The sequence below is a fragment of the Talpa occidentalis genome, unplaced genomic scaffold, assembly GCF_014898055.3.
Source record: "Talpa occidentalis isolate TD23 unplaced genomic scaffold, MPIMG_talOcc4v2.1 talOcc4.2, whole genome shotgun sequence".
Taxonomy (NCBI): domain Eukaryota; kingdom Metazoa; phylum Chordata; class Mammalia; order Eulipotyphla; family Talpidae; genus Talpa; species Talpa occidentalis.
The window spans coordinates 82,246,667-82,270,340 of record NW_023602073.1 but is presented as its reverse complement, the minus strand read 5'-3'; the positions used below and the strand labels follow the sequence as shown (position 1 = coordinate 82,270,340).

The 23,674-nt window shown below is 34.8% G+C and overlaps 1 protein-coding gene across 1 annotated transcript in view; it reads left to right on the top strand.

Annotated features, from left to right (window-relative positions):
• LMBRD1 (LMBR1 domain containing 1) overlaps positions 1-23,674 on the top strand; it is an 87,925-nt gene that overhangs the window by 4,934 nt on the left and 59,317 nt on the right. The window contains exons 2-5 of the mRNA XM_037519928.2: positions 589-765; positions 7,749-7,809; positions 19,675-19,772; positions 21,750-21,817. Of these exons, the coding sequence (XP_037375825.1) occupies positions 589-765; positions 7,749-7,809; positions 19,675-19,772; positions 21,750-21,817 (404 nt within the window). The remainder of the gene's footprint in view (positions 1-588; positions 766-7,748; positions 7,810-19,674; positions 19,773-21,749; positions 21,818-23,674) is intronic.

The window sequence follows — 23,674 nt, the reverse complement described above, 5'->3', positions numbered from 1 at the left end:
ACAGCAAAACAATCTCAGCCAACATTAAAAGAAAAGAAATTTGAATTATTTTATATTGTGTCAATTGCATGGTCATTATCTGCAGTTAATCTTTAGCTGAAAATGCTACTCACTATGCAACTATTATAATGGACAGAGTTTAGTTTCAATTAAAGTTATTTTTAAGATGGATGTTTAAATAATAAGCTTAGGATGAAACACCTTCTAGTTGTGTCTTCTTTAGGTTGGTGAGATCTATCAGGGAAATATATTCATGGATATTTATTATGATATGAGAAGTCATAACTAGTTGCATTGCTTGGTGAACATACATCTATCAACCCCTTTTACTTGATTTTATATGTGTTGTGTGTCTTATTTACTAGTTAACTTGTGTTAATGCACCTAAGTGAGGCCCTACTGCTTTCATGAAATAGATTTTGAAAATTATAAATGTTGAACCAGTTTATAGTGAGTATTGGACTTTCCTTATACATCTAAAAGGATCTTTATTGACATAAAGTTCCCATTAGTAACTTTGAAACACATGCTAAACTCAGTTTTAGAGAATATATAGAGTAACAAAACATTTCTTTTTGTTTGTTTCAGGCTATTTTGGCATTCTGCTGGATATATGTTCGTAAATACCAAAGTCAACGGGAAAGTGAAGTTGTTTCCACCATAACAGCAATTTTTTCTCTGGCAATTGCACTTATCACATCAGCACTTCTACCGGTGGATATATTTTTAGTTTCTTACATGAAAAATCAAAATGGTACATTTAAGGTAAGTGTTATCATATACTATGTGATTCAAATTCTTGACAGTTGTGTTGAAGTTCAGTAGTTATTAAATGTTGTACTTTAGTTTTGTCTCTGGGAATTAACGACAATGGAAAAATAGCATAGAGCTTGAGAATGTGACATTGAACATGGAAGACTAGAATTGTACTATTAGCTGTTATAAAAACTTTTTAACAGCCTTTCAAATATGAAAGATACCTTTTGTTAATCTCAATTGATATGACATAGTCATAGTTGGTTTTATTTTATGCCTCATCACACACTCTTGACGTTTGACTTGATGTACAGTAATGCAATAAATAAGTAACTTAGAAGGGCTTTTGTAATTGGCAGATCAGATTCTTAGTTTCTATTTATGTTGAGTAGTTTGAGTCAGTGTGGCATAGGGAAAAGACGCTAAGATGGAAATTTTAAGACCTGAGTTCTAGTGTTACTCTGAACTCTCATGGAGATTTGGCCAATCTGTAATTTTTCTGGACTTCAAGTTTCTTATCTTTAAATGAAGATTGTCGGACCTGAAGATTTCTGCGTTCCTGTTGAATTGTGTAAAATGCTTTCAAGTTTTTGTTAGCTTGAACTAATGTGTAAGGCAGGAAATATGTTGTCTCTCCAGTGTCCAGCACACAGTAGGTATTTAAATATTTGAATGATATACTATTTCAGTTGTCTCAGTAATGTGTGGTTCCAAAATAAGTTCCTGAATTGAGCTGTTTGGGCTTAAGTAATTTGAAGATATTTTTGTACTTAGGTTTACATATATTTGGCTGTTGTGAATGCTACAGGTTTTTTTTTTTTTGAAGATTTATTTTTTTTTAATGCATACAAGAACTGGGGTGTAGGCCAGAGGTGTGGGGGGAGGAGAGTGAGAGAATTCACCAGAGACAGAGTGGGGAGCAGAACGGCCTGACCTACTGAAATACACTGCTGAGGGGAGCAGTGGGTGAGATAGGAGAGGTCTGCTGTCCCATATGGGTTAGCTCCCTGGCCGGGGATCTAACTCACGCTGTAGTGGCTGCCTATAGCTTGATAGCACTGACTTTAACACCCTGCACCACCAGGGAGGCCCTACAGTTATTTACTCAGCAAGCTTTAATTGAAAATTTAGGGTTTGCTAAACCCTGTTTGAAGATAGCAACTATCACCCATTGACTACTACGTATCAGACCCTACCCTAAATGGTTTATATATATTAATTGTCTTTAATCTTCTAACAACCCATGAGGTATATAGTATTCTTGGCTTTTATGGGCAAGAAACAAAGATTCAGAGGGGTAAAGTAAGCTATCAAAGGTCATAAAACTTGTAAATGTGGTAGCTGAGATTTGAAATTCTGTAGTCTGGCTTCAGACATCTTTATTCACTAGATTATATACTCAATGGTAGTATATAGAAAGAGATAGACATCTGATAAAAAAAGAGGTGGTGCTATGCCATGTTTAATTATTATTTAAATAGAACAGGTCTTAGTTTTGAATTTAGAATATTTGATTTGTTTAGATTTTGTGGAATGTATTTTCATCTTGAAATTTCTAAAGTAAGTATCATCATGAAGTTAAGAACTTTCTTTTAGATTATGCAGTTGTTCTGGCACCAACACGCACACAGTGAACTAATACTCTGCTATAAAAAGAAAGAGGAAATTTTATTATTGGGACAATGTAGATGAAACTGGAGGTGATTAAGTCAAATAAATCAAAACAAGGAAGACAAATACCAGGTGGTTTCACTATGGGGAATATAAAGTAACAAAGTAAATGATCTAACAAACACAACAAAAGCATCTTTCAGACTTTGACCAAAACTGGTGGTTACCAGAGGAAAAGGGGAAGGGAGATGGGAGGAAGTGGTAGAGGGGGTGATTTAAGTAATGGTGAATGATATAAATTTAAGGTTGGTGCAAAGATTTTATTAAGGAATTTTGCATCTATGTTCATTAGAGATATAGGTCTACAGTTTTCGTTTTCTGTGCTGGGTCTTGTCTGATTTTGGAATCAGGGAATGTTGGTCTCATAGTGAAATGAAAGATATTCTCTGCCTATGGATTGGAAGAATTACACTGTTAAAATGGCCATTTTACCTAATTCAATATGTACACTTAATGCAATCCCCGGCCAGGGAGCTACCCACATGGCGCAGCAGACCTCTCCTGTCTCGCCTGCTGCTCCCCTCAGCAGTGTATTTCAGTTAATCTGCCTGTTCTGCTCCCCACTCTGTCTCTGGTGAATCCTCTCACACTGTGCACCACTGGCCTATACCCCAGTTCTTCTATGCTAAAATAAGTAAATAAATAAAATTTTTAAAAAAATGTTGACAAGGAGGTGAAGAAGCAGTGATAAGGGAATACTGGCAACTTTTCAAGTTTTGTCCTCCAGCAGAGTAGAAAGTGGGGTCAAGGGAGTTGTTTATATTTGTGATGGTTGTCTGCCTTTGTTGATAAATGAAAGTTAACAAAATTTGTGTACTTTAAGTTTCAGTAGAGAGGGAGAGATGGTGTTATTGCAAGTGCTATATCCTTGAGAAGGCAAAGAGGTTGGGAGTCTCAAAAGTAAAGAGGTTGTTTAGAAATAGGAGTATGGGCTGCCAGCAGTTAGGAAAGCCTAGAATTTGGATACAGATGTAAGTTTTAGATTTGGTAGTAAATTGAGTGAGCTCCTATTTTTTGACTCAAATTATATTAGAAACCTTTAGGTCAGTGTTTCCTAACCCATTGACATATTGTTCTGGATAATTCTTTGGGGTGTTTGTGTGGGGGGCGGGGACTGGGAGTCTGTCCTGTGCATTTTAGATGTTCAGCAGATTCTTGCCTGTGTGTGTTAGATGACAACAGCATACCCATCCTCCCACCATATCCTGTATCTCCAGAAATTGCCAATTCCCAAGGGAACAAAATCACCCCTTGGTGAGAACCCCTGGTCTAAAAGGTGAGGCAATCAGGTTAAAGTGAGGTGAGTCATGTCTAGTTTTGGGTTGTATTGAGTTGTAAAAATTATTTTGCAGAATGGGAAAGGGAGTTTTATATATGTGATGAACTATGTCTCCGTCTATGGAATTTCTGTTCTTTCCCTTTTTTCTGACTTAGTATTCTTTTCTCAGCATTCGTTCTTGATTGTCTCACATTCCTTGGGGTCTGAAATGACTCCAAGGTTCTTTTTGGACTCTGCTTTGGGAAGCAATAGTTTATAAAACATGTCAAGGTCATTGTAGTTCTCAAAATGTAGAAGGGAAGTTTCATAAACTAAGCTTTCTTGACAGGACATCAGATAGCATGGAGGCAAGATAGTGTATAAAAGCCAAATATACTAATAGTACTTGAGTGATGTTGTATATTTTATACATATTTGTAGCTTTAAAATAGTAACAGTTATATTCTCTTATTGCCATAAGATTTGGTTAAACAAAAGAACCTTCCAGGAGAAAGGATACTGTTTCAATAAATATTTGGCTTTAATTATCGTCAGACTTTTACTTTTAATTTTTCCCAACTATTGAACTTTTGTTCAGTAATTTTAAAGGTTAACTTTTAGGTGATTGTCAATGGGAGCTTTAACACCTCCTGGGGATGACTTGGAAGTTGTTAGGAAGCTTGCATAGAGATAGTTATAAATTATCCTGTTTGAAATTTAAGTTTCTAAATTTTTTAAAAATTTGTTTTGATACCTAAACAATCATTTTAAAAAAAAAACATTATTTTTAGGAGCGGAAACTTCAATTATGATCATATTCATTTGGATACTTGAATCATTGATGAAAAAAATTCCAATCATTGCATAGAATTCTCTCCAGTGTTTTCCTGTTCACATGGGGTGAACACTTTTCTTTTTTCTATGAATGTTCACCTTTTCTTATATTTTTTTAGACAAAGATTGTGTTAAAACTATTGTCTGCAACATTTTCTGTTTTCTTCCACTAAAAAGTAGATATCCATCTGTACCAGTTTGTATAATTTGTTTGTTTTTTTTTAAAGATTTATTTATGCATACAAGAACTGAGAGGTAGGCCAGGGGTGGGGAGTGAGAGAATTCACCAGAGACAGAGTGGGGAGCAGAACAGGCAGATCCACTAAAATACACTGCTGAGGGGAGCAGCCGGCAAGTCAGGAGAGGTCTGCTGCATCTTGTGGGTCAGCTCCCTGACTGGCTGGGGAATCAACTCGTGCTGCAGTGGCTGGTGATAGCTTAATAGCACTGTGTCTTAACCCCTGTGCCACCAGGCAGGCCCCCTGTTTCTTTATTTTTAATGTCTGTAGCATTCCATGTTATGAATGTATAATAACATCTTACTGTTTTCCCCTGGGGATTTAGATTATCGTTTTGGTTACTGTTTTCAAATATTTTAAATAACACTGTACCTGAGTATTGCTAGATAAAGGGCTCTTAGGTGAAAATCAGTAACCACTCCTTGGTATGGGCTGGAATTTATGGGGGTAATAAAATACACATGTTCTTACATATTTGACATTCTGCAAAAAGGTAAGCCTTCCAAAGTGCAAGTACCTCTACCCCCTTTTGTTCTCTCTTGTATAGGACAAGCATTTTATAGATGCTTATCAATGACTTGCAGGTTAAGGTAAACACAGTGGACTTGGCTGTTAAGTAGTATGACAGAGTTTAGGTCCAAAACTGTTCATCGGTCACTAGTACACTCCAGTTGCTAACAGCTATAAACTTTGGGCCTCAGGGGTCCGTTAATAACTGAGATTGAGGGCCTCCCTGATGGTACAAGGGGTTAAGTCTCAGCACTATCAAGCCATTGCCATTCACTTATTCATGAGTTCAATTCCAGGCCAGGGCGCTGACCCACATGGCACAGCAGACCTCTCCTGTCTAGCCCACTGCTCCTCTGAGCAGTGTATTTCAGTCAATCCACCTGTTCTGTTCCCCACTCTGTCTCTGGTGAATCCTCACACCCCCACACCTCTGTTCTACACCTCATCTTGTATGAATAAATAAATAAAATCTTTAAAAAAATAATTGAGATTGAATGCAATTGCTTTTTGTGGGGGAAGGATAGCCTCTTTGGGCTAGATTGTAGCAGAGCAATCCGGTAAGAGGTTTTGAGGTCATTCAATGGAACTGCTTGTCTTTAAAACATGTATACATACTGTATACCTGTTCTGATTTATATGACTCTTTTTAGATAAACTCCAAGAAAGAAAGTGTAATCATGGACTATCTAAACTATTTCTATGTAGGAATGGTTTTATCTCATATTTTGTTGCAAAGTAGATACTAATATTTAAAATTTTGTATTTAAGTAAAAGTTTCTATAATAACAGATTTTTTCATGTTTTATTAAAATTTGGTAATTGGGTAGAATTTTATGATCTTTTTCAAAAAATGCCCTTGCTCTTGCCTGTCTATTTTTCAGATAACTTAAAGTTGGCATGTAACAATCATCTACCTCCTAGATTTCTTTTTTGAAGTTTTATTTATTTATGCATACAAGAACTGGGGTATAGACCAGAGGTGTGGGGGGTCAGAGGATTCACCAGAGACAATGGGGAACAGAACAGGCAGATTGAAGTACACTGCTGAGGGGAACAGCGGGCAAGTCAGGAGAGGTCTGCTGTGCTATATGGGTTGCTCCCTGGCCGGCCGGGGCTTGAACTTGTGCTGCAGTGGCTGCATCAGCTTCATAGGTTGTGTCTTAATCCCTTGCACCACCTCGGAGGCCCTCCGTCTACCCCCTAGATTTTAAATTTGGAAGGATTTGGTACTTAAAATCTTTCCATGTGGAAACATGTAACTTTCTATTTATTTTAGATCTTTTTTATATCCTTTGTTTTCTGTATATTAATTGACTTTTTTTTTTTTATTTAGTTCATTTTAAGTATTTACACAGTCTTTATTGCTCTTGGAAAATATTATCTTTTTTTTGCATTGTGTATCAAGTTTTTGCAATTGTGCAAAAAATTTTAGTTCTCCACATTTTTATTATTTTGGGCATTTGTAAGAAATTTATAGATGTTCACTTGTTTTTATAAGTGTTTATAAGTTTTGTAAGATGTGTTTATAAGTGAAACGGGGAAAAAAGAAGAGAAAAACTTAAATTATTAGAAGAATTATGTTGATAGCCTTCCTTAAGAACCCTTGTACTGGGATATAGATACTGACTTGAGCTCATAAACTGTTGATACAAAATAACTGACATAATTTAATTAGGCCTTTACTTCATAATAAGCAAATGATCAGTTACTTAGACTCTCCTTGGTTTAATTTTTCATGTGCATAAAATTTAGCTTATTCAACAAAAAGTCTTGCCTCTCTCTGTATCCTAGTTCTGATTCATTAGTGTGTAATGTTTTATTTGAAAAAATTAATGTGAATTATATAATCTAAGTTCAGTAAATTAATGAACATTGGGATGATGCAAAGGAATTTAGATCGACTATTCTTTCAGGTATTTTTAAAAATTACATTATGTTCGAGCATCTTCTTTCTAAAATGCAAATCATATTTGTAATTTTGTGCATAAAAACTCATTATTTTCCGTTGCCCTTTGTACAAAGTCCAGAATACTTAGCATGACCCACAAATTCCTCACTCTCTCTGTTTTTTCTTACCTTTCTACAAGCCCTAGTGAGTCTATATTTAGCTTCTTGCAGTTTTTTCAAACCCTTCCTTTCTCTCTTCCCTCTTCCTACTATTTTTTCTCCTTTTTCCTTAAGATGACCTCTCTTTTTTCAGGCCTCAATTTAGGATCTTTTGGGAAGCCATCCCTGATCTTAATTTTTAGTTATATGCCTCCTGGGTATGTGTTTTCCTCAAACTATGTGGTCATCTTATTTCAGTATCTCCCTATCAAAATCTGTTTACTTGTCCTCTCCGACTTCTTGAAGGCACAGACTGTACCCCTTAGAATTGATGATGCATTTGTAAGTAGTATTTAGTCATATTAAACTTTAATTATAATTGTTAAGCAAATAGCTATTTCATTAACATTTCTATTGTTTCCTTTTTATTATAGGACTGGGCTAATGCTAATGTCAGCAGACAGATTGAGGACACTGTGTTATATGGGTACTATAGTAAGTATTTCAGTTTTATTTCCTGTTTGAGCTGCTAATCAAAATGTAGAATAAAGCTACGTTTAGTTTTGAGATCACTTTAGTTTTGATATCACTTTTGTGATAACTATTTTTGACACCTGGAATAATTAATATAGCATGCATTCTCATAATCCTATAAGTTTTTTAACCTACTTTGCTTCATTTCGGTCCACTTCTTTATGGAGGTTCATTCAAACTACTTTAAATCAGAGGTCTTGGGCCTCCCTGGTGGCTCAAGGAGTTAAGATGCAACCTATGAAGCTTTCCGCAGCTTCTGCAGCAAAGTTCGATCCCTGGCCTGCCAGGGAGCAACCCACATGGCGCAGCAGACTTCTCCTGACTTGCGCACTGCTCCCCTCAGCAGTGTATTTCAGTCAGTCTGCCTGTTCTGTTCCCCAGTCTGTCTCTGGTGAATCCTCTCACCTCCTCTCACCTCTGACCTGTACGACAGTTCTTGTATGCATAAATAAATAAATCTTTAAAAAAAAAAAATCAGAGGTCTTTTCCTTTGTTACCATTACCAATTTCCCACTTGCATCTTGATTTAAAAATCTCAATTTTTAAGGCATTTTTTCTGTTTTGATTATGTTCTCTGGGGAGATAATAGCCTTGTTTATTATACTGGACAGAGCCAGCTTAATTGAGGGGATTATGGTTGACTGGACCCTCTATCTCTTTCCTTCTCTCTGTTTTCTTTTGATGTTGGATTTATAATAGCCACCTAAATGTTTCTAAAATTTCTCATTAAGTAAACATATGACGTCTTTTAAAAAACGTGTAAGTGCTGAGTTAGAAAAGGAACACCCTCTTTCAGCAATAAATCAGGATGTTGAATAAAATTTCAGTAAAACATTAAAATGGAAACTAAAAAAAAATCTATAGAAATTTCTGTTGGTAGGACAATTTTCTCAAGGATTTTAATTTAGCTGCTTTGGCTCTCTTTTACCTTTTCTCCTTCTCTAAGATCTATAGGCCCTATGAAATTCTATCCCTTGTGCATAGATTTTAGAAATTTTTTATGGTGTTTTAATACAGAGTTTATTGTTTTTGATCAGTACATTAAGTAGATATTATAAAATAGATTTTGACTTATTCAGTTAAAACTTCTGCAGTAGTGCTGTATTAAGCAGAATGTAGCCTTTTCAATACAACTTTATTCAATGGATATAAATCACTTCTTCCAAAGCAGTTTTGGGGGAAGTGCCTACCTCTCCTCTTGTGACACTGAATTGTGTTTATGCTGTAGAATACATGAGAGCCAACTTTTTTCTTAGTTCAGTCTAGGTCTAAGAATCATATCTTATCATTGAATCTAAAGATTACTAGATTAAACCATTACTGGACTAAGGCAATGTTAAGTCATGCAATTTTTCCAGTTGATTTCTTTGGGGAGAATTAAACAACACACATGACTTTAGCAAGTATTTTTCTCAATCTTTTCAAGGGTAGTGTGTCCCTAGTATCATTTTGAAGGCATGAGCGATATTACGAACAGTAGATGCCTTAGGGATCTATGGTTTGATTCTCAGTTGATTCCCATGCATTTGGAATTGCATGAATGTAGGGGTTGTAGAAAGGGGAAGAGCCATAAGCAAAATTATTCAAAACTATTTTGTTTGGCTTTTCTATAGTTGTTTTGTTCCTTTTCCCAGAGGTTCTTTTTTTTTCTCTTGACTAGATTCTTGGGCTGTCATTTTGTGTCGATATAAATTGATCAGACATATTCTTTTGTGTTTGACTTCATAAGTGCTCAGTATTTTATTTAAGATTCTTCTATATTGTTGTGGGTTTATTGTAATTGCTGTATTGTTCCATAGTATTTCAGTATAGTATTGATGATCACTTGGGTTGCTTAGTTTTTAGCTATTTCAAATACTGTTGCTATAAGGATCTTGTATATGTGTATTTAAAAAGAAATTATTACATGTTTTCCATGGTGTGATGCTGCTCTAACTTAGTCAAACAATCCCAGATTATTAGGTATTAAGTTCTTACTTTTTGCTATTAAGTAACTATAGGGGAGAGCGCCTCAAAATATGTGTGTATTTACATAAGTTAAGATATGGAAAAATAAGTTGGACTAAGAAGCTTTCAAGCTCTTGTTTCTATGTCTGACTTTTTATAGCACCTGGAGAATTTTTAGAAAGTCTCCTCACTCCCTGTTGGTTGATTGCTGAAAAATTGTACCTGGAGGGTACAGTGTAAACATAGGGTTTACAGTCTCTTAATGCCTAATTTGAATAGAATACCTTGCGACTTTTAAGTCATTGAACTTCTCTATAATTCTCCACTTGCCAAATGGCAATGAAGTGGTATCTGCTTCATATTATAAGGAGTGTGAGACCTGTGGTCAGTTCTAAATCAGTGTTACCTGATCTTGCTTTCATTCAAATCAGATAAGAGAGCTAGAGAAATACACCCAAGTGCAATGATACTGGGAATTATTGTTAAAAGAATTGATCTAGCATCTTATCAAATTTGCATCATTAGTATTTTGAAACCATTTCCAATATATTTCATCAGTTTTCAGGACAAAGATTTGGGCTAATTTTGGGGATTTGTCTTTTTGATTCAGAACTGCAAAATTCTTGTTGATGAAATATAGTTGTGTTTTATCGCCTGCTCTCTTTTCCACCTTCTAAAAGAATATGTTTTTAATCACTGGGAGAGTTTTTTGCTTGGTTGCTGGTTAGGTTTGCTGAAGAGATGCTCTGGATAAATGCTTCTGAGACTTAATAATATCATACTTAGCTTTTAAGTAGAAATATTAGAAAATAAATGCTTTTTTTTTTTAAGACGCACTTTCTATTTCTGCCTTGTACATTCTGTTGCTAAACAGACTGCTAATTTGTCACCTTAGTAACATAAACCTTTAATAGCATTACAGGAGTCAGAGAAATAGGTATACAAGCTCTTCATTTGCTTTCTTACATTCCTTGTGCCTTTTGTGTGACTTTGCTGGTTTTTTTCTTCTTGTTCCTGACCTCTTTAATGTTTATTTGCCCAAGGCTCAGTATTTGGACCTATTCTCTATCTAAGTTAATCCCTTACTTGACTCTAAATGCCATAGCAGTGCCAAACTCCCAGATTCAAATCTTTGTGTAGATTTCTCTTGAACTGTGTCTAATTGTTAACATGATAATTTCTACTAAGATGTCAAAGGCATCTCAAATACAACATTTCTAAAACAAAACAACTGACCCTAAATATGAAGCCTCTAATTTTCCTTGTTTTAGTCAATAGTAACTGGCAGGATAGAGTTTCTCAGGCCAAAACCCTGTGTCATCCTTCACTCTAAATTTTTTCATTTTTTTTCTGTGAAACATTGCAAGGGATTCTCCTTCATTTGGTTTTTAAGTTTATGCAGAATATGACTACTCACTACTCTCTTGGTCAGTTTGGTGTCCTGTAACAAAAATGCATGGATGTTTTAAACAACGGACAGTTTTTCTCACATTTCTGGTGACTGGGAAATTAAAGATCACTGTGCTGGTTCTTGGTGAGGGTCCTCTTCCTGGGGTGCAGAGGATCTCCTTCTTGCTGCGTCCTCACATAGAGGGGAGAGAATAAACACTGGTTTTTCTTCCTTCTATGGACCCTAATCACATCAAGTGGAACCCACTTATGACCTCCAAACCCAGTTACTTCCCAAAGACCTCACCTCCAAATACCATCATTTTGGCCATTAGGACTTAAACAAATTTGGGGAAGTGGGGACATAAGCATTTATTTCATAACTGGCTATAATATTTCGATATTGACACAGATATTGAGAAATTGAAATGTTCAAATCTGTTGTTGAGGTTGTAAGACTGCAGTTGCTTTTGAACATAGTTTGCAACTTCCTTAAAGAGTTAAAATTACTATTTGGTCCTTGCTTACTATAAGAATTCCATTTCAATACAAATATATGTCTGCAAATATTTATAGCAGCTTTTTTTTTTTTTGTAATAGCTTCAAACTGAAAGGAATCTAAATGTTCAGTACTGGCGAATGTTTAAATAAAATGTATGTTCATACAATGGATCACATATCCAGAGTCTAAATCAGGGATCAGCAAAAATTATGACATGTCCCAGGGCCTAATCTATATCTAGCCACACCTCTTGTCTATGACTAGTTTCATGCTATAACAGCAGAGTTAAGTAGTTGTGACAGAGACATATAGTCTGCAGAGCTAAAAATAGTTGTTATCTGACCCTTGGCAGAAAAAAATTTCCCAATTTCTGTGTTCAGTGAAAGGAACCAGAGGCAAAAGGCTGCATCTTGTTTAATTCTTTGTATATGAAATGTCTAGAAAAGGCAACTGTGTGGAGACAGAAAGCAGATCAGTGGTTGCTTTTTATTGGGGACTGGGGAGGGGGGAATTAATTGGGTACTGGTATAAGGCAACTTATTTAGGGTTATGGAAATGGATTATGGTAATAGCTACCAAATATATGAATTTACTAAAAATCATGGAATTGTCAGCCTACAATTTGTGCATTTCATGAAATGCTTGGAAAAATAGTGAATGAGCTAATTTAAGGAAGAGGTTTACACAGTGCTCCATATGTAATAGTATGTGTAGTTGCTATTACTATGACATTTTAGGTGACTTGTGTTTTTATGATTTCTTTTTATTTTTTAGAGTTGGAATCTTACCTTGATTTATTGATTTAAAAAATGGGTGAGACTTTATGAAGTAGTAAGGTTTATAAATTGGAATGTGATTGTGCATCATATAACTTGACTTCCAAGAGTATTCAGTTTGTAATGTGATTTGGCTTATATCTTTTCTACTTACAGTTATTTCAACTAATGTTGCTTGTAGCATTGGAATCAATATTCTAGTCATTGCTGATAGCTACAGTTAGTGGGAATATGCCATAAATTGCTTAGCCTTTTCTCTGTGTAATTTAAAAATTTCTTATTACTAAATGGCATTGCAGTATAAACCTTGGGGTAATTAACATAGAAAGAGAAAACAACCATAGAAATCCTTAAGGGAAATGACTGTTTTCAGACTTCATATTCTAAGTTAAATAAAGCCTGTAAGTAGTTAATTTTCCAAGTTGTATATTGTCAGATCACGAACCAGAATGTTTGAATCATTTTTCTGTATTACCAGTGGTAGTAATTGTTGTGTAACATATCACCCCAAATTTAAAAGTTTAAACATCAAGCAGGAATCTTGTGGGTGGGAAATACATGTGTAGCTTAACTGGGTCCTTAGCTCAGGTTTTCTTTAAGGCTGCAGTGGTAACTTTTGGGACTGCAGGTATCTCAACTCCACTATGGGAGAGTTGGCTCCCAAGCTCCCTCACATGACTTTTGGTGGAGGTGGGTCTCAGGTTGGTTGCCAGTTGGTTAGCTCTCGGTTGCCAGTAAAGTCAGTTCCTTGGCAAAAGGATCTTCCCATAGCTCAGTTCACCACATGGATTGTGAAATGTCTCAGACCAAGCAAGGCAAAAACCGAGTCATTTTGGTGACATCCCACCACTTTCTCATTTTTTTCATCAGGGATGAATCACTAGGGCTAGCACACACTCAAGTGAAGTGGATAACACAAGGGATGTAGGAGGCATGGGGATCATCAGAAACTATTTTGGGGCCTGGCCACCATTGCAGTCTTGAAAATATTTACAGCTTTGTGTTTACTCTCTCTCTCTATATATATAGTATTAAGCATACAAAATATGAATTTGTTACTATGAAGTCCCTTTTGTATCTTTCCATCATGCCACCTCTTCCCGGCTCCTGGAAGTAACTGCTATTCTATATTTAGTCTGTGTTAATCCCTGCTTTGGTTTATAATTTTGCCATGCTGTAACCTTACTTAGTTTTACATTTTTGGGAGCTTTATATGAAATAACTTGCTTGTTTTCATCCATCCTTATGTTCCTGAGATTCATACATGTTATTGCATAAAATATAGTTTATTTTCATTGTCTATGAACAGTTTGGACACTGATATTTTTCACTATTAAAAATTGTTCAGTGAACATTTACACATTTCCTGTTGCAAATGTGCAAATACATACAGTTGATGGAGCATATGTTGTATCTATCTACAACATTTTAAATAGTGACAAATAATTTTTTATTAGAAGGATATAAATCTTCTCGATGTTCTGTATTTAAAATTTTTTGGTATTACCCTGTGTTTTTAGTATTTGTCAGTCTGACAGTTCATTAATCTGTATTTCACTTATGAAAATGTAGTTGCAGATCTTTTTGAATTTATTGGCTTTTTCAGTTTTCTGCTTCAAGTGCTTTTTTTGGTGGGATATTTCTCATTTTCTTACTGATAAAAGATTTTTTTTTATGGACTCTGAGCAGGTCAAATAAAGATTCTAAATATTTTTTCCCCACTAGAATTAAACCTAATAAGAGTTGGAACTTTACTTAGTTTTTTGGACTGCAGTTACGATCCCTAGAGGAAAACATGCTCACTAGATATTTGTAGAATTTACTTAACAGAGAGATTATCAAGTGAGTTTTTAAATTTTTTTTTCCAAATGGTGTATATTACAAGGATAGTTTATTCTAAAACCAACTTTGTATTCTAGGGTAAACACAACTGGTCATGATGATGACTTTTTGGTTTAATTTTGTGATTAGATATGCTGCTATCTTGCTTAGGATCCTCAAAAATTGATTCAGAAGTGAAGAGTAGTCTGCATTTTTTAAAAAATTATTATTACCAGGTTTGAATATTAAGACTACCAGTTTCATAAACTGAATTGAGAAGTGCTATGTCTCTATTTTAGATTATGGACCAATAAACACTAGATAGTGTATTTCTCCCATAATCTGTATACATGTTAGTGGTAACTGGGGGATAGAAGTGAAGATGGCAGTTTGTACAATTATTCTTAATGAACTCTTCACAAAACTTTTGCCTCTTTCCTTTCAGCTGAGTTCTGTTGGTTTAGAATTGTTAATAGATAGAGAGTGCTTCCAGCAATGATAAAACGGTGATTTAATTGAATTAGAAGGTATGATTACTACATGGCAAATTTGGTCTCTCTATTCCTGAATAAACAGGCAATATAGTGACCATGTTAGCTTGAGTGATTGCTGCTGATTACTAGGGAAGTACAGTTGTTGCTGCACAGTGAAAGCAAAGAGAAGTGTATTATCAGTCCTGGGGATTCTTTGGTACCTCATAATGCTACCTTGTTCAGTGGCAAAAATTAATTGAAATCTGTTACACTCAGCCCTCACCATTAAGAATTCAGGATACTCAGGAATTAATGTTTGGGTTCCCCCATTTCTAGTACTAGGTTCTGTTTCTGGAATTATACCTGACTGCTATTAACAGATTGAAAATATACAACTTAAAATATCACAGTAGTTTTTCAGTCTCACTTGAATTCATTCTAGAGCTAGGCTCCAAGGGGGGTGTGGCAGTGTTGGCATCGTTGTTTCTTTGCTTGCCATCCTTACATGTGATTTCCGTCCTAAGATCACCATAGAGTCCAAAGTGGTGACTAGGATTTCAACTGTCGTGTATCCGTTTCAGACTGGAAGCGGAAGGAAAGGGTTGAAAAGACCAAAAAAAAAAAAAAAAAAAAGAAAGAAAGAAAGAAAAGGCAAGGCGGTTGTCAGCTGAAAGGAAAATGGATATTGGATGAATAGCTAGCAATTTTGACCCCAGATTTCTTTTGTTGGGTAAATGGGATAATTTTATAGCAAAAGCTATAAAAGCTTTGTAATAACTAATCATGCTATCATAATTTTGACGACGTTTTTCTTTATCATAGTATTTCTACTTAAAAATGAGCTATTTTCATTGGTAGTTAGAAGACTATCTAAAAATTCAAAAACCTGTTATATCCAAGTTAATTTTCGTGTTATAATTTAATAAGTTATTTAAAAAGTAGATTTTTTTTTGCTTTGGATAAATTAAAGTCATAAAAATTACCTATTCTCTGCCGTAGTTGGTTTTTTATGCACTTGGTTTGCTTGTTCTCAATAGTTTGTTTAAAAAAAGAACTTGTTTTGTGAGTTTAATTTTTGTGAACATAACGTTTTTTTATTTTCCCCCTTTTTGGATGTTAGTGGGTCTTTTATGCTAAATAATCTGTGAAAAGATAGTATCAATCTTTTAATAAAACACAAGTGAAAACATACTTTGTAAAGATGTCAGAATATGAGTGTATCATCACTGTTGGAGTTAAAAATAATTTCTTTTGCAAATAGCATCAATTTGAAGTAGAACTTTAAAAAGAAGCTTTTTTTTCTGTTTCATCATAGTGGTAGCATTTTTTTTATTTTTTTCATTTACAGATATATAAGCCCAACTTGATCTGAAACACATAAAAATGTTAATTCATCTTCACAGGTTAACATTTATGGGCTAAATAAAGAACTCTTTACTAAAGACACTGAGAAAGAACAGTCAGATTATGAGAGATGCCTTGGAATGTTGTAGAGTCAGGGAAACAGATTTAGAGCAGTTGTTCTAAACTGATTTTGAGTTACAGACTGGTGAGGCGATATTAGGGAATGTCTTCAAAATTGTGTCTGTTCCCTACTTCCTTCTAGGTATTGATTTCTTTTCTGGATATTCCTAGTAACTCTTCTTCTGGATACTCAGCAACCCAAGAGTTTGTGTTTCCATATGTCCTTGTATTTCTTTACAATTAGTAACAGTCCCGACCCCTCTTTTGAGTTGTCTCATAATGCATTAGTAGTGCCAGTTCTAGAATTTAAGTTCAGTCATAGAAAATGTCCTGTTGTGTCTGGGCTTATTTTATTCAGCATTAGGTGTGTGAGATTCATCTATGTCTCACAAACCATTGTTTGTTCTTTTTTATTGCTATCTTTTATATGAATTTATTGCTCAATTTGATTATTTGTTCATCTGTTGAATATTTTGATCATTTCCAGGTTTTGATCTTTGTGAATAATGTTGCTGTGGACATTTTTATTGTGAAAGAGTTATGCAGCAGACCTGGTATTGTTTAACTCTCATATCTTGAGAGGGGCCTGCTTCTATGTCTGACTCTTGACCAGCTCCTGTGAACCTAGTTCTGGGGATGTTCACTAACAGATAAGAAGCTTTGCACAGCTAAGTGTAGAACCCTACAGTACCAGCTTGCTGAGATTATGGAAACATATGATTTATGCTGAATACTTGCTTTTTTGGGGGGATAGATGTAGTTTTGGTAATCAAAGCTGGTCAGGCAGGCAAATGTATCAGTATTTCAAGTCTCCAGTAAAAATCCTGGATTCTGGAACTCAAGTAGGAACATTTGCATATGTTACTGTACTGTATTGCTAGAGTAATGGAATTGTCAAATGGTTCATATAAGTATAATGTGATGAACTACTAGCTTGCTTTCTACAATGTTATGTCATTTGCATTCCTTCTTGGCAACATTTGGTATTACCATTTTCATTTTAGTCATTTTACTAAGCTATCTTAATTGTTTAGTTTGCATTTTCCTGATGATTAATGATAATCATCTTTTAAACTGTGCTCTTAGACATTTTGTGTTATCTCTTTGGTGAAGTTTCTGTTTAAGTCTTTTGTCCAATTTTATTATTATTTTTTAAAGATTTATTTATTTATTTATACAAGCACTGGGTGCAGTTAGAAACATGGGAGGGTGAGAGAATCCACCAGAGACAGAGCAGAGAGCAGAACAGGCAGAAAGACGAAATACACTGCTGAAGGGAGTAGCGGGCGGCAGGAGAGGTCTGCGCGCCATGTGGGACCCTTGCTGGTGGCGGGGGATTGAACCAGCACTGCAGAGGCTGTGGGCAGCTTCGCAGCCAAGCGCTCAACTGCTGCGCCACCGGGGAGGCCTCTTTTGTCCAATTTTAAAAACTGGGTTATTTGTATTTTATTAAGTTATAGGAATTAGTTTTATACCTTGTTGTGCTAATTGAACATGATTGTAATACAGGATCATTGATTGCACAATCTGGCTATCTCAAGGCCAAGACCACAAGAAGTACTATACGTAAGATACTGAGGTGGAAGCCAAAATTTATTGCATTTTCCAGTTTATCAAAGTTTTTGTCACATGACTCAGACTTAATAAACTTTGCTGTAGTAATTCAGGGTTTTTCCTATTCTATGCGAATTACTTAACTTTTTTAACCATAATATTGGTATGGTATTTGGAATGATTTACAGTCTTGTCCTTGTTATGTTTAATTTCTTCAAGCTTTTGTAGTTACTTTTTGAATATGAATTTATTTTCTTTAACTCTTAGATTTGTAGTGGAAATGTTAGTACTACTTATTCTCTGGTTTGTTATAGAAATGCCAAAATTCATTACCCCTAAAGATTTATTATTAGTTTCTCATAGTTTTAAAAGACTGCATGCATTTCATTAAATGTTTAAAGTGTCAAAAAAGTCAGTCATTTCCTGATTGCTCAATATAAGTTAACTCTGACCTTTCTGTTGCTTATATAGAACCCTGTTTGCCCAGAGGTTTTTTTTTTTTTTTTTGAGCTATGTTGCATTTAGTGGGGCCTGTTTTACAAGTGGTCTCCAGATGAATGAAATAGTGCTAGCAATTATTATTTTTTTTTAAGATTTATTTATTTATACAAGCACTGGGTACAGTCAGAAGAGTGGGAGGGTGAGAGAATTCACCAGAGCCAGAGCAGGGAACAGAACAGGCAGACTGACAAAATACACTGCTGAGGGGAGCAGCAGGCGTGGCAGGAGAGGTCTGTGTGCCATGTGGGACCCTCGCCCGGTAGCCGGGGATCGAACCGGCACTTCAGAGGCTGTGGGCAGCTTCGCAGCCTAGCATTCAACCACTGAGCCACCAGGGAAGGTCCAGTGCTAGCAGTTTTGTTAAGATAATGTTTACAGATTCTATAACTCATAAATTGTTCCTTCCAACAGAATATGTAATTGAGGTTTTATTATGCATTACTAATGAATGCTTTCTTTTATAAGGGAGTATAAGGATTATCATTTGTGATTGTTTTATGTAATCATGTTGATATCATTTTCCATGCTTACGTATATGCAAATATAAATATACAGAAGATTTTAAAAGCACATTTCTTAGGTAGCTTTGTTAAGTCTCAGCAAGTTGTTTATGCTGTTTTTACTGTTGAATAGACTTATCTTTTATTGTTCAAATTGTAATTTCTGTATTGAACTAAAGTATTTTAACTGACTACTATTTGATTGTATCTCAAATCTAACATTATGTTAAAGCAGTTCAATGGTAATTCCTATCACTTACCTTTCAGTCTAATTTTGTAGTTTTATTGTTCTTACCTTTATCTATCTTGATTTACAGATTAGTTTTATAACATTGCATATTCTAAACATAGACTGGGGAAGTTATTTGTGTGAAAAGGACAGTACAATTATAGCTTTTTTGTTTTTTTCTAACTTGCCAGGAAACTATGTCAACGATACTTGGTTTTAAGTTGGAATGAATACAAAAGTTAAAGTTCATTTAAGTAAGATTGTTCACAGATATTTCTTAGTACTGTAGTGAGTATGTAAAAAGAGCTTAACCGATAACTGCCATAATCATCATGGGTGCAATTTTTTTCATTTTTATTACTAAAAATTGCCCATTGCTAACTTGAATTAAGATTTGTTATCTAATAGTACTGTTGGTTTTATTTGCAATGGAAAATAGGCTGATTTGGATACCACATATAAACATAGTTATTGGTATAAAGAATCAGATAGGGGAGCAAATTTGGTTTGTGGAATATGTATATCTAAATATCACTCCTCCATCTCACATGTATATATATATACACACACACACACATACATTTGAGATGTAGGTATACACGCATGTATATATATCTTAGTGATCAAGTTCATATATACTCAGAACTCACTCATGTATTTATTCCCACAGCTTTATATTCTGTTATATTATTCTGTGTTTTCTTCTGGATCCCTTTTGTCTACTTCTACTATGAAGAAAAAGATGATGATGATACTAGTAAATGCACTGTAAGTATCTTTACTTTAGAGGTCTCAAGGCAAAAAAATTTGGTTCTTCCTTTTTGACTCTGAATTTATTCTGAAGCAGTGTTGTTTAATGGAAAGAAATATAATGTGAGCCACATGTGAATTTTAAAACTTTCTACTAACCACATTAAAATAAGTAAAAAGAAACAGTTCAAACTACCGTATTTCCAGTGCTCAATAGACACTTGTGAATTGTCATTATTGTTTTAGTGTAATTTTAGGGCAGGGATTAGCAAGCTAAAAGGCTAGAAGTAAATATTTTAGTTTTTGTAGTGGTGTTATCTCTATTGCCAACTACTACACCCTGCTGTTATAGGGTGGAAGTAGCTAGAGACAAAACTTAAAGAGCAGGATGTGATCCACTAAAATAGGAAGTAGATCACAAGTAGCCCACAGGGCCTAGTTTGCTGACTTTTGTTCTAGAGAGTAAAGAAGGAACACTTGCAGATTGTTCTTATTAATCTAGGGTAACACTAATACAGAAACCTGATTAGCATACATGCATGTCCAAACTGTAGACAAATATCAGGTAAGTATTGGTATAAAAATTGTAACTAAATATTGGCAAATAGAATTTGCGGTATCTTAAAAATACATTAATATAGTATAACTGAGTTGGACCTATTTCTCGATTGTATGGGTAGTTTAGAATCAGCATATTTATTATATATAAATTTATATGTAAATTAATATATCAAAAGGAATATATTTTTTGTTTTTTATTGAGTTATAGGAGTTTGTTTTATACCTGTTTTTTTTTTTTTTTTACTTAAATACAAAATTAAATATATCCACTCAAAAGCCAGCATTATGCTTTACCATGCAAACCTTAAAGCATTTAAATTAAAGTCAGGTGCTAGTACATCAACAATATTTTAAATGATTGCCAAAGTAGTAATATACATATTAATAATTTGCTAGAGAAGGGAAAAAAGGTATCTAAATATTAATAAAAATGTCAAAATTATTGTTTGCGAAGACCATATAACTTTGAAAATCCAAGATATGTAAGGAAAGGATGCTGATTACAAATTTGAAGTTAAAAAAACTCAGTGATATATATATGCTTGCTTTATCACTTCTTCTAAAGTGCATCTTCCCTCATCCTTTGGTTGAATTTAAGATTAACCTCCTTACCTTTACTTATAAGTTTTTTCCTAATGACTGTTTCACTCATTTGTGAACAAATCTTTATCCTTGTGAAGCCTGGATTTTAAATTTTAAAAGGTGTTTTTCAGAGATTTTCTTTAGACTGAGAGGTCTACTTTTTTTTCTAGGTTTTTTTTTTTTTTTTTTTGAGATTAATTTTTTAATTTAAATTTAGAAATTCCAGCTTTGTGTTTTTCTTTACCCTTGGATTATGGCACCATGCAAAGCATGGATTTAAAGACCTGAATTCCTGGTTTCAAGTCCCTGTTTAATCACTGAACACCTTTCTCACTTAGGGCAAATTATTTAACCTCTTGGCCTCAGCTTCTTCATATGTGAAGTAGGAAAAGAGAATACCTATCTCAGGGTTGTTGAAAATGAAGTTAACATATGTAATATGTTTGAATACTTATATAAATATATGTTATATATAATGTAATAAAATTTTTGCAATTGTTATGACTCATTTTAGTGAATTGGGGTAGAGGACATTATTGTTCTCTGTTTTAGCGAATATTTTATTAAATAGTCTGATGATTTTACTAAAGATGTCAATGAGAATTAATTGTGCATTAGCTATGCCACTTTTCACAAGGTCTTAACCATTGAAAAGACTTGAAAGTCTAGTGCAGTTTGCAGAATACCTAAGATGTGTCACATACATTATTTTTCTTAAGTTTTTTCAACAGTGAACCATCACACAGTTGAATATAAATGTATATTTGATGTGAAAGTGCTGTTACTTTGTAGCATGAGTATTTTATATTTTAAAGGACTTACTAAGTGGTATTTTTTCCCCTTGATATCCAGCAAATAAAAACGGCATTCAAGTATACTTTGGGATTTGCTGTGATTTGTGCACTACTTCTTTTAGTTGGGTAAGTCTTAATTTTTTTCCCCTCTGAAAATGGAAACAGCATTATTTTAATAATCATAACAATAAAAACAGTCATTCATAAAGTTCTAGGAGAGAATAAAACAAAATATAAAAGAAAGAAAAAATCAAGTTTCCTTTTGTAGCACCACAATTTACCTTCTTTTCTATGTCATTCTTTTGACTTTTTTTTATGCACACAAATATCTGCAGAATACCCCTCACCCTAAAAAAAAAAAAAAAAAAACACTCTCCATGCTATAGTTTTTCACAAATTTGACTATATTTCATGCAATTTTTGCTAATCTACATGTTAACAAAATGTGGACATCTCTTCAGGATCGTAAACTGTATTGAAAAATGAATGAAAATGTTGTAGTTCAAAATGGCTGTTACTTTTTTTTTTTTTTTTAAGATTTACTTATTTATGCATATAAGAATTGGGGTACAGGCCAGAGGTGTGGGGGGGTGAGAGGATTCACCAAAGACAGAGAAGGAACAGAATAGGCAGATTTGAGTGAAATACACTGCTGAGGGAAGCAGTGGGTGAGACAGGAAAAGTCTGCTGTACCATGTGGGTAGCTCCCTGGCCCGAGGATTAAACTCGTGATGCAGTGGTTGCGGATAGCTTCATAGTTTGCATTGTAACCCCTTGCGCCACCAGGGAGGCCCTGTTACTTCTTGTTACTAGTGTATTTGCAACCAATGGTTTGTTTCACTTTTAATATACTTTTTTGTAAAGGAATGTCTGAACTACAACATTTATTCACTTTTCAAATATTTATTAAGTGTCTGTGCTGTTCCAGCAGTTAATAGACTATGCTTTGTGCTCATGAGTGATACATTCAGGAAAGGGGTTAGGAGGGTTAGGGCTGCCAAAATGAGTAGGGCATTGTAGACCATTCATTGTAAGGACTTTGGCATTTATTCTGAGGGATATGGGAAGCCTTAAGAGGTGTTTTGATGTTGTTTTTAATTTAATCAGTGAGTGACAGGAGTGTTGGGCAACTATTGCAATAAACTGGGTTAAGACATTATGGTAACAGTAGTGATTTGATAGTGCCTATTTTTTGGAGAGAAAACCAGCAGGATTTTCTGATAGATCAGATACATAGAGTATGAGAGTATGGAAATTGAGGATGTACCTGGAGTTAATCAAACTGCAAAGTCTGAAGAATATCTCTCTCTCTTGGGATACCAACTGCAACTCTGGGAGGGTTCATAAGACCATCCTCAATTTGGAAATTCTTTAGATGGACTCACAGAACCCACTGGAAGCAATTATATTGATGGTTGCCATGATTATAAAGATACTAAAGTCAAACAAAAAAAGAAATGCATAGGGTAGAATCTGAGAGGATTCCAAATGTGAAGCTTCAGTTGTTATCAAGACATGTTACTTTTCTGACATCAGTATTGGTGATATGCATGGAGTATTGCTATGCAGGGGAGCTACGTCAACCTTAGTGCTCAGAGTTTTATTGAGACTCTGTTATGTAGGTGTGTCTGATTGATTACCCAATTGACTATTTAGCCTCCAAGTTACCTGACACTATAATAGTCAACTCGCCTCCCACCTACCCCTCTATACCCACCAAACACATGACTGGTCTTTCTGGTGTATCCAGCCCTGCCCTAAACAAAGATATTAATATCAGGTATGTAGATTACCTCCCAGAACCAGGGCAGAGTTCAGACCTCTTTTTGAACTAGGCCAATTTCTTTACCATATCAGAAGGGTGGAGTTGTCGTTGAGAGGAACAAATTGGAAGGAGAAATAGGTTTGGTAGGGGAATAGCAGAAGCTCACTTTGAGTCATGGTAACTTTACTAGGCACTCAGGAATTGAGTTAAGCAACTGG